At 42.4% G+C, this 14,363-nt stretch overlaps 2 protein-coding genes across 2 annotated transcripts; both read right to left on the reverse strand.

Annotated features, from left to right (window-relative positions):
• Positions 1-1,135: 1,135 nt before the first annotated feature.
• LOC147902451 (uncharacterized) lies at positions 1,136-2,211 on the reverse strand. The gene has a single exon (XM_087373696.1). It carries the CDS (start codon positions 1,977-1,979, stop codon positions 1,473-1,475), a length of 507 nt encoding a protein of 168 aa, XP_087229822.1. The 5' UTR covers positions 1,980-2,211; the 3' UTR covers positions 1,136-1,472.
• Positions 2,212-11,773: 9,562 nt separating this feature from the next.
• Positions 11,774-12,327, reverse strand: LOC147902452 (uncharacterized). Its single transcript, XM_087373138.1, has 2 exons — positions 12,258-12,327; positions 11,774-12,157 (listed from the first exon to the last, which is right to left on the reverse strand). The coding sequence occupies exons 1-2, from the start codon at positions 12,310-12,312 to the stop codon at positions 11,904-11,906; spliced, it is 309 nt and encodes a 102-aa protein (XP_087229264.1). The 5' UTR covers positions 12,313-12,327; the 3' UTR covers positions 11,774-11,903.
• Positions 12,328-14,363: the final 2,036 nt, after the last annotated feature.

A 14,363-nucleotide genomic window follows, 5' to 3' on the forward strand; every position in this document is an offset into this window, starting at 1 on the left:
TCTTGCAAGAAGAGTTTCATTTTAAAGGCTTCTTCTACTTTTTCTTCTCTATTTTCAAATTGCTATTTGTGTGAAATTTCAACTTCTGTAACTTGGCACCCCTAGATATTAAATTGAAAATCTTGGAGTCCAATCTTCTAAAGTGGAAGCCCCACACAATCCACAATGTTTCATACTTTAAGACATCTATATCCATAATATCATGTTCCCCCTCAAGCCCTATTAACTTTTCTATGCCTACGATCTTCCTTAAAGAGTCACCTTTCCAATGTATTCCCTGATCTTTTTCATTCATCGCTGAGATGAGGTCCAATTGCCTGGAGCCTTTCTAATCACCACCTCAAGTAAAACAGGCCTTGCATGAAGTAAGGTTTTAGAGTATGACCATCTTTTCAATAGATCTCCAACAAGTGCTGAAGATAATCACCATGCCTTTAGCCTTGAGGATAAAATGGTTCGTCCTAAAGTCGTCAATAAAGAAGAACATGATATCTACTTTATGTGCACATTGTGGCTATGGATTGGGACATCAAATGCCATTAGAGAAGGTGGAATGAACATGTACACACTACTAATTTTAAACATTAAGAGCAAAGTGAGCCTTATCCCTGCTAGAGTACAGAAATAAAAATAGTGCATAGTTGGATCCGAAAAAGAAATGCTTCGTAAAAGAGATGACGATCACAGAACCTGCAAAGCATATACCTATGCTGCGGGAGCTGTATATAAGCATCAGAGAAGCAGAACTTGTAAGAGCACATGCTTCTTAGTTCTAGACAAAATACATGCGAGGCATTTCGTTTTCTTTTTTGGACACCCTAAGTAGTAATTCACAGCATCAACTTGCACTTTTCAAGATACAACCTCAAACGCTCAGCGTAAATAAGACAGAGCAAGCTATATCAGAGCATCGCCCCCCGCCCTTACATTGTAAATAAGACTTAGCAAGCTATATCAGAGTACAGCGGCGTTTCGTTTCCCTTTAACTGCCTAGAACTTTCTCTTTATCAAGTGAAAGATGCATACCATCCCCTTGCATTATTCAAGTTACAACCTGGAAAATTCAGAGCAAAGAAAACTGAACAAGCTATATCAGAGTACAGCATCATAATCAGGTCAACGAATAGACTGCTAGCCAGGGCTGGGGAAGTTCAATAAAACAGGAAGGAGATCGAAAGTAAATATGCAGACTTTGCAGAGTCACGAGCAACTCGTATTGTTTTCCGGTTCATACAGCAATCTTGCAAACCACATCATCGCAAGACTACGTACGTGGGCACTGGGATCACCAGGCAGGAACAGGGGAGTGGCATTGCAGCTTCCCAACCAATTTGTCGGGTCAAAGAATCATGTACAAGCTTTAAAACATCAAAATATACGCAATAGTTGTAAATCTAGATGGCTGACACACGCTATCTAGGATTTTGGAAAACACTCTGCTTCCCAAGCAATATCCCTGTACAAAGGGGTTATCACCTATCTTGGCTCGCAAGTCGCGAGGCGATCGCGGAATGGTACATATGATCGTGAAATGTATCAGTGCCCATCATCTGCTTCCTCAGCTCTCGGGCCTTCTGGTGAGTGAACACGACTTTCCTGGGTCTCCCATGGGATTTTCTCGGACTCAATTTCACAGCATCTTCGGAGCTTGAGTTCGCCTGCGTGGTGGCCTGTAGGAGGTACGCAGGCTGCTCCACCGATGCACAATCGGCAACAACCTCCTCTAGGTCGCTGGACTGGTGCTCAGAGGGCTGAGGAAAGAGAGGGATCGGGATCCACCAGCGAGGGCCCTTCTTGGTCTTGAGAGATCCAGATTGCTGCTCCCTCTGTCTGAGCTCCTGTTTGTCGCTGAAAGTGGGAGGGGCTTGGGCGAGGGGAGTGAAGAAGGGGCTATCATGAATGTTGGGTCTGAGGCGAGGTTGGAGGCCGATCTGAAGGGCGAGGCTGTTGTCGAGAAAGGTATTGGCGAGCAGAACCATGTTGAAAAGCAAGGTGGGGGAAAGAGCAATTCGAGAAGGTGGAAGGTTGGCGGAAGGTTGGCTATGGAGTGGCTTAGAGAGCAAGAGGATAAGATAAAGGAAGCTGTTGGAGGGGAAGCTCCTAGGAAGGTGTTAAGCAAAGAGAGTGCAGGGAGATGCAGAGTCCAGAGTCAAGGAAGGTGTTAAGTAATACTATGGATATGGAGATGGAGATGGAGATGGAGATGTGAGAGTCATAGAGGGCATTCCCACACACCCACACACACACATGAAAGAAGCTTGCTATTTTCACATGTTGTTTTCATGTGCAGTCAGTCAGTCATGGATTTGGGCGCACGTTTCGGATGTGGAAAAAGCTCCTTTAAAATCGAGAAAAAATGGTCGACATTAAGCGCGTCTATGGGATTTAAGGAGTCTAACGACTCTCAAGCGTTTAGTGCGTTTGTAGGATTTAAGGAGTCTCTAACCAGTCTCCAGTCGTTAAGCACTTGACAGAGGCACGCAGAACACAAAGAGGAGATGTTTGCACACACATGAGAGCGCAACAACCAGCAAAGAAGCCTACTTTGTTGATCCATCATCAAACACGAGAATGCCCTCTTAGCTCTAATGCTTCTGTGGCACTCACCTAACACAGGGTCACATAACTTTCCTTGCACCTTATCACCTAGGGACTCAGATCGCATTCCCACACTAACTTAGCTGAAAATTGGACACTCCCCTATCGTAAACATCAGGATATTTGGAGATATTATGTGGTTGCAGGTTTCTTGTAGACATCCTTGTTGACTTTGCCATCACTTGAGAGGTCCTCTTAAGATAAAGCCACATATATAAAAGAAACACGTGCTACCATTTCAATGGGGTGGAGCCAGTTTTTGATGTTAGTCTATTAGAGAAGAACATGGCCTCCTTTGACTAGGTAACAAGACCTACATCTTTCCTCAATTTCCTATGTTTCTTTGCCTAACTATTCCCACTAATGTTGATAGATAGCACACAAGTATGTTGTCTCAAGAGAAATAAACTATGGGATTTTCCCTCAAGCCCCATTCTAAGAGTTGATGCACACGTTGTCCTTGAAGTATCCTTGGTTGCTTAAATATGCGTTCAAATGGTTTGTTTTGGAATTAACCTTTGCACGCTTGGAGTACTTATAACTACAAATTTGAATCTCTCTCTCTGCGTGTTGGAGCTTTAGAACACAACCTGAATGCGCCAATGAAAAGCATGCATTCCATATTTATAAGGCTATACTAGCTTGAAAACCAATCAAAAGGCTAGATGTAGCATCTTGTTGTCCTTCATGAAGCATTATGGAGCTTTAATACTATTGTAAGGACTCTTGTAGAAGGGGTCAAGATTGCCTCACATTACATATGGACATAATTGGAGTAGCATATTCCAAAATTTCATGTGGCATTGTGGATGTCCATCATGGAGACCATAAGGACCAACTCTAATAGTGCATCCTCGCTACAATGGCAAGTGAGAAGACTATGTACATGCACCACTTCGAGCAAGTCTATATTTGCACTAAATAACGGAGTGATCCAATGCATTTGTTTCATGTTATCCGATTCCATGAGGCTCAAAGATTGCAACTTCTTGTTGCCTGTAGCCCTTTGCCTCACCCCCACAAAGCTCATTCAATGCACATTTGCAAGTGTCTATGGATTCTGAGTGCCTACAGTATTAGCTAAGCTAGTGTTCTCCTAGGGCCACTTCAAAATTTAGGGTGCAAGCTTTCACTCCAAATTTGCTCAGTTTCCTACCACATTAATCATGTGAATGTGCTCGATTTTCCAATCAATCCATTGAGGTGCTTTATGTTGCAACCAATCACTTCAAAGTTTAGGGTGCAAGTTGGAGTGCCACTTTCACTCCAAGTTTGCTCTCTTTGTTGCCTTTTATTTTTTTAAACAAAACATGCCAGCTTTTATTATTTACAAAAAGAGCAAATTACAAATTTTGGTCAAAAGAGAGGACAAGCTGCCCAAAACCAGTACCATATGGGTATATAACTAACCTATAACTATACCCAAATCCCTCAGACACATTCCCACTAACACATCCCTCCTTTCCACAAAGATTTAATCAATGCCAAATCACAAAACTTGGTCAAAAGAGAGAGCAGGCTGCCCAAGACCACCAGTACCATTTAGGTATATAACTAACCTATACCCATACTCAAATCCTTCAAATGCATTCCCACTAGCACATCCCTCCTTTCCTCTAAGATAGAACTAATGCCAATACAACATTCTCTCTATACCCTACCCGACACCTACTTTTAAAACATGCTAATTTCTAATATTCCACAAAGATAAAAAGAGCACCACACGAATGCACTACCAACATGCCGCCGGAGTCCAATTCGCTTTGAGATAGAACCTACTCGTTCAACCCACCCTTCTTATTCCATTAGTAACCACCATCCAAATCCTTTTTATAATAGCATAGGCTTAGAACACATGCATAAGGTCTTCTAGATTAGTCCCACATAGCACATAAAGTAGACATGAGGTTGCCCATTTTCTCATTCTGCCCCTAAGAGGCAACCACCGATGAATCACTTTCTAAGGAAAAATGATGCCCTCCTATCTAGCATGACTTTCCAGATGGCCTAAAACTTTGATTTCCACCACTTTGGCGCTCTTCTTAGCCCCCATTGTTTATTCAACTTATCCCACAAACCCTCCTCTTCCCAAAATGCCCTATACATATTCTTGGTCATAATCTTCCTCAAGGTAGCTCTACCAATGTTCCGTTGATTCACCCTCCAATTAATAGATATTATTGAATTCGTTAGCCATCCTTTAGAAACATTTGCCAACACGCTATTAACCAAAGCAACTTATCTGTCAGAGGGACAAAACTAATCCCTTACCCACAAAATGGGTCTCCAGCAAGCTCTCCTAGTATCCCAAAGATGACACCAATATTGTATTGCACATCCGACCAAGCCAAATCCTCATCCTGATAATTCACATACCAACTCCACCATATCCCTTCATGTAGACTCGCATCTCCTCTTAACCCTAACTTGCCTTTCCATCTCATCAGTTTGCCACACAATTTCCAGGCATCGATCAAAATTGAAATGTCCATCATGGCTCAAGTGATTGGAGCAGGTAGCCCAAGGGCTGTATGGGGAAGCTCTACAATTAGTTTGATCATGTTGAAAGTATTGGTTGTCCTATTAATTTCATAATGATTTAGTATTTGCTTACATACTAGGAATTTTAGAAGTGGTCTTTTCCACTTCTAAATGTATCTTCATGTTGAATTTGTACTAACCTTGTACCGTTGTATTCAAGCTAATCTTGGTGTTGACTCTGCGCTAACCTTGGACTATTACATTCTTGGGAATGTTGTCATATTAGTGCCACATTAGCTTCTAAGATGTAGACATTGGCCAGCTAGGTTAATTAATTCAACCTCAAATTTTGACTATTGGATGCAAGATTACACTAAGTCCCTTTTGTGGAATGGCATCGTGAAGGCTATAAAGAATAGAGGAAACATGATGTGAGAACCCAAGCTATAATTAATTGGTAATTCTATTCAGTCCTTAGCAATGTAGTGTTCCTACTTAGTGTAGCTTCTTGGTTCCAAGACTTGCAATTAAACATTCATGGAAGGTTCCAACTCTAGTTTGGAGGTTAAGGTTTCTAGTAATATCAAACTTCTCTACTTGCAAAATTTGGCAGAATCTTAGACCTTTGTAACTTGCAACGTTTGTTGCAACATGTCTCACATAAATTAGTAATTATATTTCTTTGTTGGACTTGTGCTACGTGACTATTGGTTGAGGGTGCATGAAATGAAGCTGCTTGCATTGTTTGGGTAGCAAGGCCCAAATTTGCCACATTAAGGGTGCCTACATTGACAAAGGTAGGAGAACCTTGTGTCTGCTAAAAAATGCTTGCTAAGTAACATATTTGTAACTCTATCTAATAAAGCCTAACTTTTGTTATGGGTCTTAACATAAGTTGTTAGGCATTGGTTGGAAAAGATTGGAGGATTAGAGCATGTTCATGTGTCATGCTCTATGAACCTTGCATTTCTATCTAACTAAAGCCTAACTTTTGTTGTGGGTCCCATAAGTTGTTAGGCATTGGTTGGAAAAGATTGGAGGGTTAGAGCATGTTCATGTGTCATGCTCTATGAACCTTGCATTTGGGTATGCTGTTGGAAGAGGGTCACGAGAGTTGTGATTGAGGATTAGAGGTTTTAGCCAACACTAGGAGGTCTGACAAATACCGCTAGTCGAGTAAGCACTTAGGGGCAGTTCCAAATGGTTGGCATATATGCCAGCCTCCTAGCATATTGCAGCGTAGAGGAGTGCCGGTGATTGTGCTTGCCAAAGTCCCTCTCATGTCAACGATTCAGACGGAAACTTGGGCCTAACAGCCGTAAGCACGGGTGACATTAATATGAAATGCTAATATTTGCACTAAAAAACACTTAGCCCCGTATTGCCCAGGTGGAGAGGAAAGAAGCCCATCTCCATCGTAGTACCTGCAATGCTGCGCAATTCTTGGGGCTACACAGGAGAACAAGGCAAGCCATAACGGCATAACCTGCGAAATATGTTGAAAAGTACTCTCGCTTACGGTCTTCTAGCTTCTAGGTGGTGTGTTGAGGCAGCGTGCATGTGCCCGTTGCTGCTTTTGTTAATGGACATGTGAACCGTTGAAGCTGGAAAAGTTGGAAAAGAGCATCGAATGATGGAAGATACGCGTTTGCGCAAATATCCGGCGCTTTTTGGAAGGAGGGACCGATTGTGGAGAAACCGACTTTTTCAATAAAGCGCTCCACTGGCCACCTTTGCCGTCCACTCAATCAAACAGTCCGGACTCTGTAGCCGCAGTTTTGGCGCGTTCCACCGGCAATTACTGCCTTTCCCAGGGGCTGAGCGAAGCGCCTCCAGCCAACGTAAATACCTTGGCAGATAAATCTACCACTCAGCTTTATCCATAACTTTGCAAAACTTTGTTGCCTGCCATGCAACGTTGCACGTAAAGATTAATCATCCAAAAGCTTAGTGATTGATCGATTGATCGTGAAAGAGAAAAGTACCCTTTATGTTTCTTCTCGAGTTTTGTTACCTCTTGATTGCTCCATTGGCAAGAACAACGACAACCATGCTTCTTTCCGTCTTTTTGCTGGGCTTTCTTGGCCTCATCATCTTGCCTCGCGCTTCTCTTACTTCAGCTGCAAGCTCTTATCTCCACAATACACACTTTGGGACACGCCTTTTGAATATCATAGATATTCACCACAATAGGAGGTACTCATGCCAAGAATCCCGCTAACTACATACGTTGAGCTCTTCATTTTTCCATTAATTTCTCAAATTTGTCGATTGTGGTCATTGGCAAGATTCTACTATAGTAAAAGTGTTCGAGCTGTTCTCAAATTTGGAGGTTCTAATCATTGGCAAGATTCCTGTCCCCTAGCTAGTTTTGCTATGCATCCTTCCAAAACTGTTGCTTCCTCTCAAGGTAGGAAACATTGAAATTTTAGGTGAGAGCAATAAGGAGACAAAACTGTAGACATTCTCAAGATTGATCTCTTTGAAAAGAGAGATGAGCTAGAATTGGAGAGGACGGCTGCACCAGAGAAGGATTCGACATTGTTAGCTCCCTACATCATCTTGTCTCCTTGTTGCTTGCCATGCCTTTGTGTGTGTGTGTGTGTGTGTGTGTGTGTATGTGTGTGTATGTTCACGTGCACGCATGCCTACCCATGTGCCTAGGTGTGTGTGTGTGCATACGTGCATGTGTGTGTGTATGTGCACATGCACGCGTGCCTACCCATGGGCATGGGTGTGTGTGTAGATATATATAAGAAAATAAGATTAGAGGAGTCTTGCCTTTGATAAAAGTGAGACATTCACTCATGATAAATAAAAGAGTAGTCTTGCCCTTGGGAAAGGCAATAAAGGCATGCATTACATGTATGGAAAACGTGGAGGGGAAGATGACTTGGGCCCCAAACAAACAACCTTAATGCATCACACATGTGAAAAGAGGACAGGATAACTTGGGTGCCATGAAATCGTTGATTGGCAAGCATTCCATGCAACATCTCACGAATTACAAAATATATTATGGCTTGGGCCATAACTATAAAAAGAACTTGTGTCCACAAATAAACAATTGGAAAAATAAAGGAAGGTATCCATTTCTATTAGCTTTTCCTCACCACCAGAGTTCTTGTGCTACTGCCACCTCTTCTTCCTCCCATCACCAAACTTTTGACTCATCGTTGCTAGGCATTTCAATTTTAAAAAAACGTGCATTGATAGATAGATAGAAAAAGAATGTCAGTCATTTATGTTAGATTTTCTTTGTCACTCCAACATTTTCACTACCACCTCTTCCTTCTCACTACCATGGGACTTTAGAATCATTGACATCAAACGTTACAATCACTTCACCATGCACCACCAATGATTATCCACCTCCTCCACTCCCCATGTGTTAGCCTCCTCTACCAGCCACAAATAAGAAATAGAAGAATAAGAACATAAGACTATGGGACCAAGCAAGTTTGTTGTGTGTAGAATTGATTAGCCTCCTCTACCAGCCACAAATAAGAAACAAAAGAATAAGAACATAAGACTATGGGACCAAGCAAGTTTGTTGTGTGTCGAATTGATTGCTCCTCCTCCCCATGTGTTAGCCTCCTCTACCAGTGACAAATAGGAAACACAAGAATAAGAACATAAGACTATGGGACCAAGCAAGTTTGTTGTGTGTAGAATTGATTGCTACTTTTAAGAGTGAGCTCTATCTACACAGTGCACATGGTGCATCTCTCTCTCTCTCTCTCTCTCTCTCTCTCTCTCTCTACACACACACACACACACACACACACACACACACACACACACACACACACACACACACACACACACAATCTCTCTTTTACACACACATCTCTCTTCTACATGTAACATACAATGCTCATACACTCTATTATAGAGAGACTCACACTCAACTTATGACACATTGGAAGGTATAGCTTATGATGAAGTGGAAGGTACAACTATTTATCATCACTCACCACCCATGTCATCCACCATTGGTGCAAGCATCCGTGGTGTCACATGTACACATATCGAAGCACAAACACCCCCCGCACACATACATATCCAAAAACACACATGATGCAGCTTCTCTCTCTCTCTCTCTCACAGATTGATGTCTCAAGGATTGCACATTGCAATACCTTGTTCCTTGCTCAGATGTGAGGTGGTTGGTTTTTGTCTCCTTTCATCTAGTGCACCCCTTGCATTGCACTAATCCAAAGCACCACTATGCCATCCACAGAATCCCTGTTAACCACATCCTTGATTATGCGTGAAGGTTTCCCTTACTAACAAAAACTCTATAGGAATAGATCACAAATTGGAAAAAGTTTGCTCTTTCAAAGAGAAGCTCAATCAGCAAAACCCAGGTTCACAATTGAAGGGACTGGAACACAAATTCCAATTGGAAAAAAGCATCTTCTAGATTTATTCTTGGAGATGACGGAGCCTTTCATAGCCATGCTTGCATGAATTGAGTGCAACATCGCTATGAATGAAACAAAGATCAAAATCTAAAATCCAAAATCCATAGCACACCGATTGAGATTGATTTGAGCTAAATTTAACATTTTCCTACATGATGACAGACGTTGATTCGAATTGGAAACAAAGATCAACACTTCCACCATTTTCCCACTCCCTCTACAGCTTCACTCAGAGGTTACATTTTCCAACCTTTTAGTTCATCTACTCCAATATCTACATGCCCCTCACTTTGAACTGCACAAAATGCCTTAGAATAGGCCTTCCAATTTCAATTCCTATGAGCAAGCAGGTTTAGTAACCCATTGCCGCATCTCATTATGATCACCATGAGAGCCTACATTCTGGATCACACGATCACACATGGGAGATGCAGTCGATGTTGTCATGGCTAGGGTCTGCAGGGCTTCGACATGTAGATGCTTCACCTCCTTTGGATCCTCGTTTTTGTTAATTTTTTGATGTAGGTAATTGCCCATCACAATGTAGCTTACTGTAAGGCTAGGATCAAGAGCATTTGAGGTTTTGTATAGAAATCCAAAATGCTAAGTACTACATGGAGTTTGTTCAAAAGATGTTTGTATGCATCAAGATGTAGCTCTTTACACAATTACTTGAAGGTTTACCAAGGATTTTAATTTTATGGATTTGATTCTCATTGCAACTAGCCAATACTAATGTATACATACAAAGAAGGGATAAGGATTTGTAGAGCAGAGTTTTGTCGTGTTGTTTGTGGGGACCAAATTCTAAGTCCTGCATTTGTGCATGGAGAGAAGAAACATATTCTAACTATGTATGGCACCCTTGAGTGCAAGAGGGGTTTGCATCAAGGAGTCTTCTCTCCATCTCAATAATCTATCGCCTCAACAACATCCAAATGCAAAATAATCTTCTCAAATGCTTCAACGAAAGTCTTCACCTTGGTTCTTCCTTAGGAACCCGTATCTATGCATCTTCTTTATTGCACCCACTCTTCTGCTTGTTTCCTTTCCTTTATAATCTGTTTTCTCAAAGTGTCTGTCCTACGTCTCCCTCCTCTAGAACCCCCATGGACCTCCTTCACATCCTTTCAAATCCTCCCAGCCTTGTACTATCGAGTGTGTCAGGCAAGTCCCTATTCTCGCCACCAATTAGGGGTAAACGGCTACCATTGCTGTAAATTTCCCCTAATTCATTATCCTCCAACCCTTCTTCATTTGTTGAATTCAATGGATCCCTCTTTGTGAAAAGACAGTGAGTCATTTGTGGAGCTCTTCGCAAATGTATAACAACTCAAAACTCCCTTCTGATGGAGCTTTTTATTGTGATATGTGAGGAGAGTTGAAGCATTGGACACATTTTTGGAATGGGCTAGCCTGTTCTTGGGTGCAGCTTGAACTTTAAGAAAATGTCTCTTGAAGAGCCAATGCTTCTTGGGAGCAGCAAGCCAAAGAAGCTACATACTCAGGATTGTTAGCAACACAGTTGAGATTCTTACAGACACGAATTCTAGATCTGGTGGTGTAAACAAACACTCTTCCATCATTTCCATTGAAGCAAATTGCACCTTCAGAAGCTGCTTTGCACTTTCTATAGGGAGTGGGCGAAGAGGAAGCCTTCTCTGGTGATGTGCCCATGCTAGAGTGCAATGAAGCCTTGAGATCATGAGTTGCTACATTCATTTTCTCTTCTGAAGCACTTGCACTCCTTGACTCTGCAAGTGTGTCCTTGGATTTGTGCAGTGGATCCATTCCCGTTTTGAAGTGCATCCTTGGATTTGTGTAGTGGATCCATTCTCATTTTGCAAGTGCGTCCTTGGATTTGTGTAGTGGATCCATTCCCGTTTTGAAGTGTTGGACTATAGGACTTGTGGCATGCTTTGGAGAAGCTTCCGTGGGCTTTGCAAAGGGATCGAATGCTCTGTGAGCTCCATTGGATTTGTAATCCACCTTGCTCTCAAAAGATGTGGCTTTGGAAACAATGGGAGCTTCTGCTCTTGGCCAAGCTCGGGCAACTTGGAGAGCTTGGGAGGCTTGGCAACGATGGGATTGTTTTCAACATCTATCACCATGACCGACTACAATCTTGGTTTCTTTTCCAAGGGAAGCAAGCTTTTGAGATGGATCAAGCCTTTCTACACTATGGAAGTGCTTTGCCAAACATATTGATTCAAGTAAGGATTCGAAGGATTTTGTGTATTCAAGATTCGCAATGAAATTGTTGAAGGATCGAAGAAAGCTTACTCACGGCAAAAGGTTGCGTCTTCTTTTTGGCGAAGGTGGAAAGCTTCCATCCTCAAGCAACAAAGCTTCAAAGTCGTGCATGAAAATCACCAGCAATGGTAACCTGTATTCCCACTAGACCTTACCCAGTGGCCTCACCTCCATCAACCTGCCAGATCGGTCTCTCCCATATTGGTTCATGGTCTCAAAGGATCCTTCAGTGGCAGAAATCACTCCAAGAATGCCAACCACACCACATTGAAATGCAGCAGCAGCTGCTACGTATGCAACGATATCATTGATTGATGGTTTGATGATGGTAATGCTATAGCGTTGCACCCAGGAGACCACTGTTGCAATCTCATGAAGAGCAGAAGTAAGACCCCGAGCTACAATCACACAGTAAAAATCATAAGAAAAAATGGCCACTACCATTACTTGGCACTATTGCAAGCAATAGAATGGGAGACAAATTGCATCTTTGATCACCAAAACATGAGCTGCTGCACCCAATAACCGGAATAAAGCCTTGCTGCACTTCCATTACCCTGATTGAATAGACTCCATGCCCCAACTACTATTCTGTCCAAGAAACTCGAAGAAGGAAAACCTTGACTGTCGTATCTGTTTAGTCAAATGCAATAAAAAAATATATCAAAATGTTGGTCAGTGAAAAATGAAAAGTTCAGTCTACGAAGTAAGATGTTCATCCAGACCCATTAGCTTCGAAAGCCCAAAATCTGAGAGGTTTGCCACGACTTTGTCATCCAAAAGAATGTTCTATGGTTTGAGATGATCCTTTCCTCGACTCTTCATGCAAAAAGATTGTGACAGAAAAGGATGGCATGCAAGGAGAGGTTATGGTGTCAACAGACACACAAAGATAGTTGTAGGACCAACGATTAATGAAATGTATAAGCATTGTAGAGAAAGAACAAATACCAAATATTTGAGAAGGCAAGGGGAAGGATTATTCAAAGCAAAATCTATTTGAGAGCTCAAGCAATCACCATTACTAAAAGCAAAAGAGATTGAGGGAGGCCCAAGTGCATGAAACAACTATATCTAATTTTGAAGGCTTTGAAGGCCATTTCTTAAGCTCATATGGCACTATTATAGCATCCAATAAAGGTGTTACTTGCATAAAAGTACAAACTAGTAGCTTGTTGCAAACCTAGTAGCAATGCTTTTGGCAACCATCTCAGTAAAAAAGAGAGCTTATGAAAGAGCATGTGGAGAATGACACCCAACATAAGTAGGCCTTGTGAAAGGTCTAAGGTACGAAAATATAAAGAGATCCAAATCAAGAGGAGCAACAATGCTCATATTCTATTAGCAAAGATAGGAATGAACAAGAGAATGCAGAGGACCCCCCCTCTCTCTCTCTCTCTCTCCCTCCCTCCCTCCCTCCCTCCCTCCCTCCCTCCCTCTCTCTCTCTCTCTCTCTCTCTCTCTCTCTCTCTCTCTCTCCCCCCCCCCCCTCTCTCTCTCTCTCTCTCTCTCTCTCTCTCTCCCCCCCCACCTTGCCTCCCTTCCTGCCTCCCTGCCTCCCCCCCCTCCCTCCCTCCCTCCCTCTCTCTCTCTCTCTCTCTCTCTCTCTCTCTCTCTCTCTCTCTCTCTCTCTCTCTCTCTCTCCCCCCCTCTTGCTCTCTCTCTCTCTCTCTCTCTCTCTCTCTCTCTTCTCTCTCTCTCTCTCTCTCTCCCCCTCTCCCCCTACCTCCTTGCCTCGCCCCCCCTCTCTCTCTCTCTCTCTCTCTCTCTCTCTCTCTCTCTCTCTCCCTCCCTCTCTCTGTCTCCCTCTCCCTCTCCCTCTCCTTCTTCCTCTCTCTCTCTCTCTCTCTCTCTCTCTCTCTCTCTCTCTCTCACACACACACACACACACTCCCTCCCGCTCTCTCTCTCTCTCTCTCTCTCTCTCTCTCGAACGTGGAAGTTGAAATCTCCTTACAACCCAAACTATGCTTTAACTGCATTTTAACCTCATAGAGAATATCAACCTGCTTGTATACATCCGGTATCACCAATTGTGTTTCCCTTGATCCATCCTGAAGTGTTCTACTTTTGTGTGGCATATGCTCAGAATTATTATCCACAAAATCTTGGATTATGGCTCTACCTAGTTTTGTGTGGTCCCAACCTCTCCGCACGATTCCTTTATTACCATGCATGCACCTTCGTATACCAATTTCAAATTGCTCCCTGTATCGATAAAATGTTGTTTTTGGAATACCATGGATTTCATACCATGCTCTACAACAAACTTGAATACCATTCAATGAAAAGACATATTTGAACTGCCCATTATCATCTTTTCGACAAGCAACCCCAAGAGTGTCATATACATAATTGGTGCGAGCCTCCAAACTTTGGCCCCAATACTCTATGCGTAATTTGGATATCATTGGACGATCGGCAAATTGACAACAATTTTGTATACAACAATCAATCATAGATACTTTTGTGACTACATCCCTTGTGAGTCTAGATGATGCTAATGGCATGCCATGTTTTTTAGCTTTCCTCTTTATCATGCAGTAACGCCTCTTTTTTGTGGATTTTTCATTTGAGTCCTCATCTTCCATGTTCTTTTGCCCA

This window comes from Dipteris shenzhenensis, chromosome 4 (genome assembly GCF_047967505.1).
Source record: "Dipteris shenzhenensis isolate YYH24624 ecotype China chromosome 4, Dip_SZ_1.0, whole genome shotgun sequence".
Lineage (NCBI taxonomy): Eukaryota > Viridiplantae > Streptophyta > Polypodiopsida > Gleicheniales > Dipteridaceae > Dipteris > Dipteris shenzhenensis.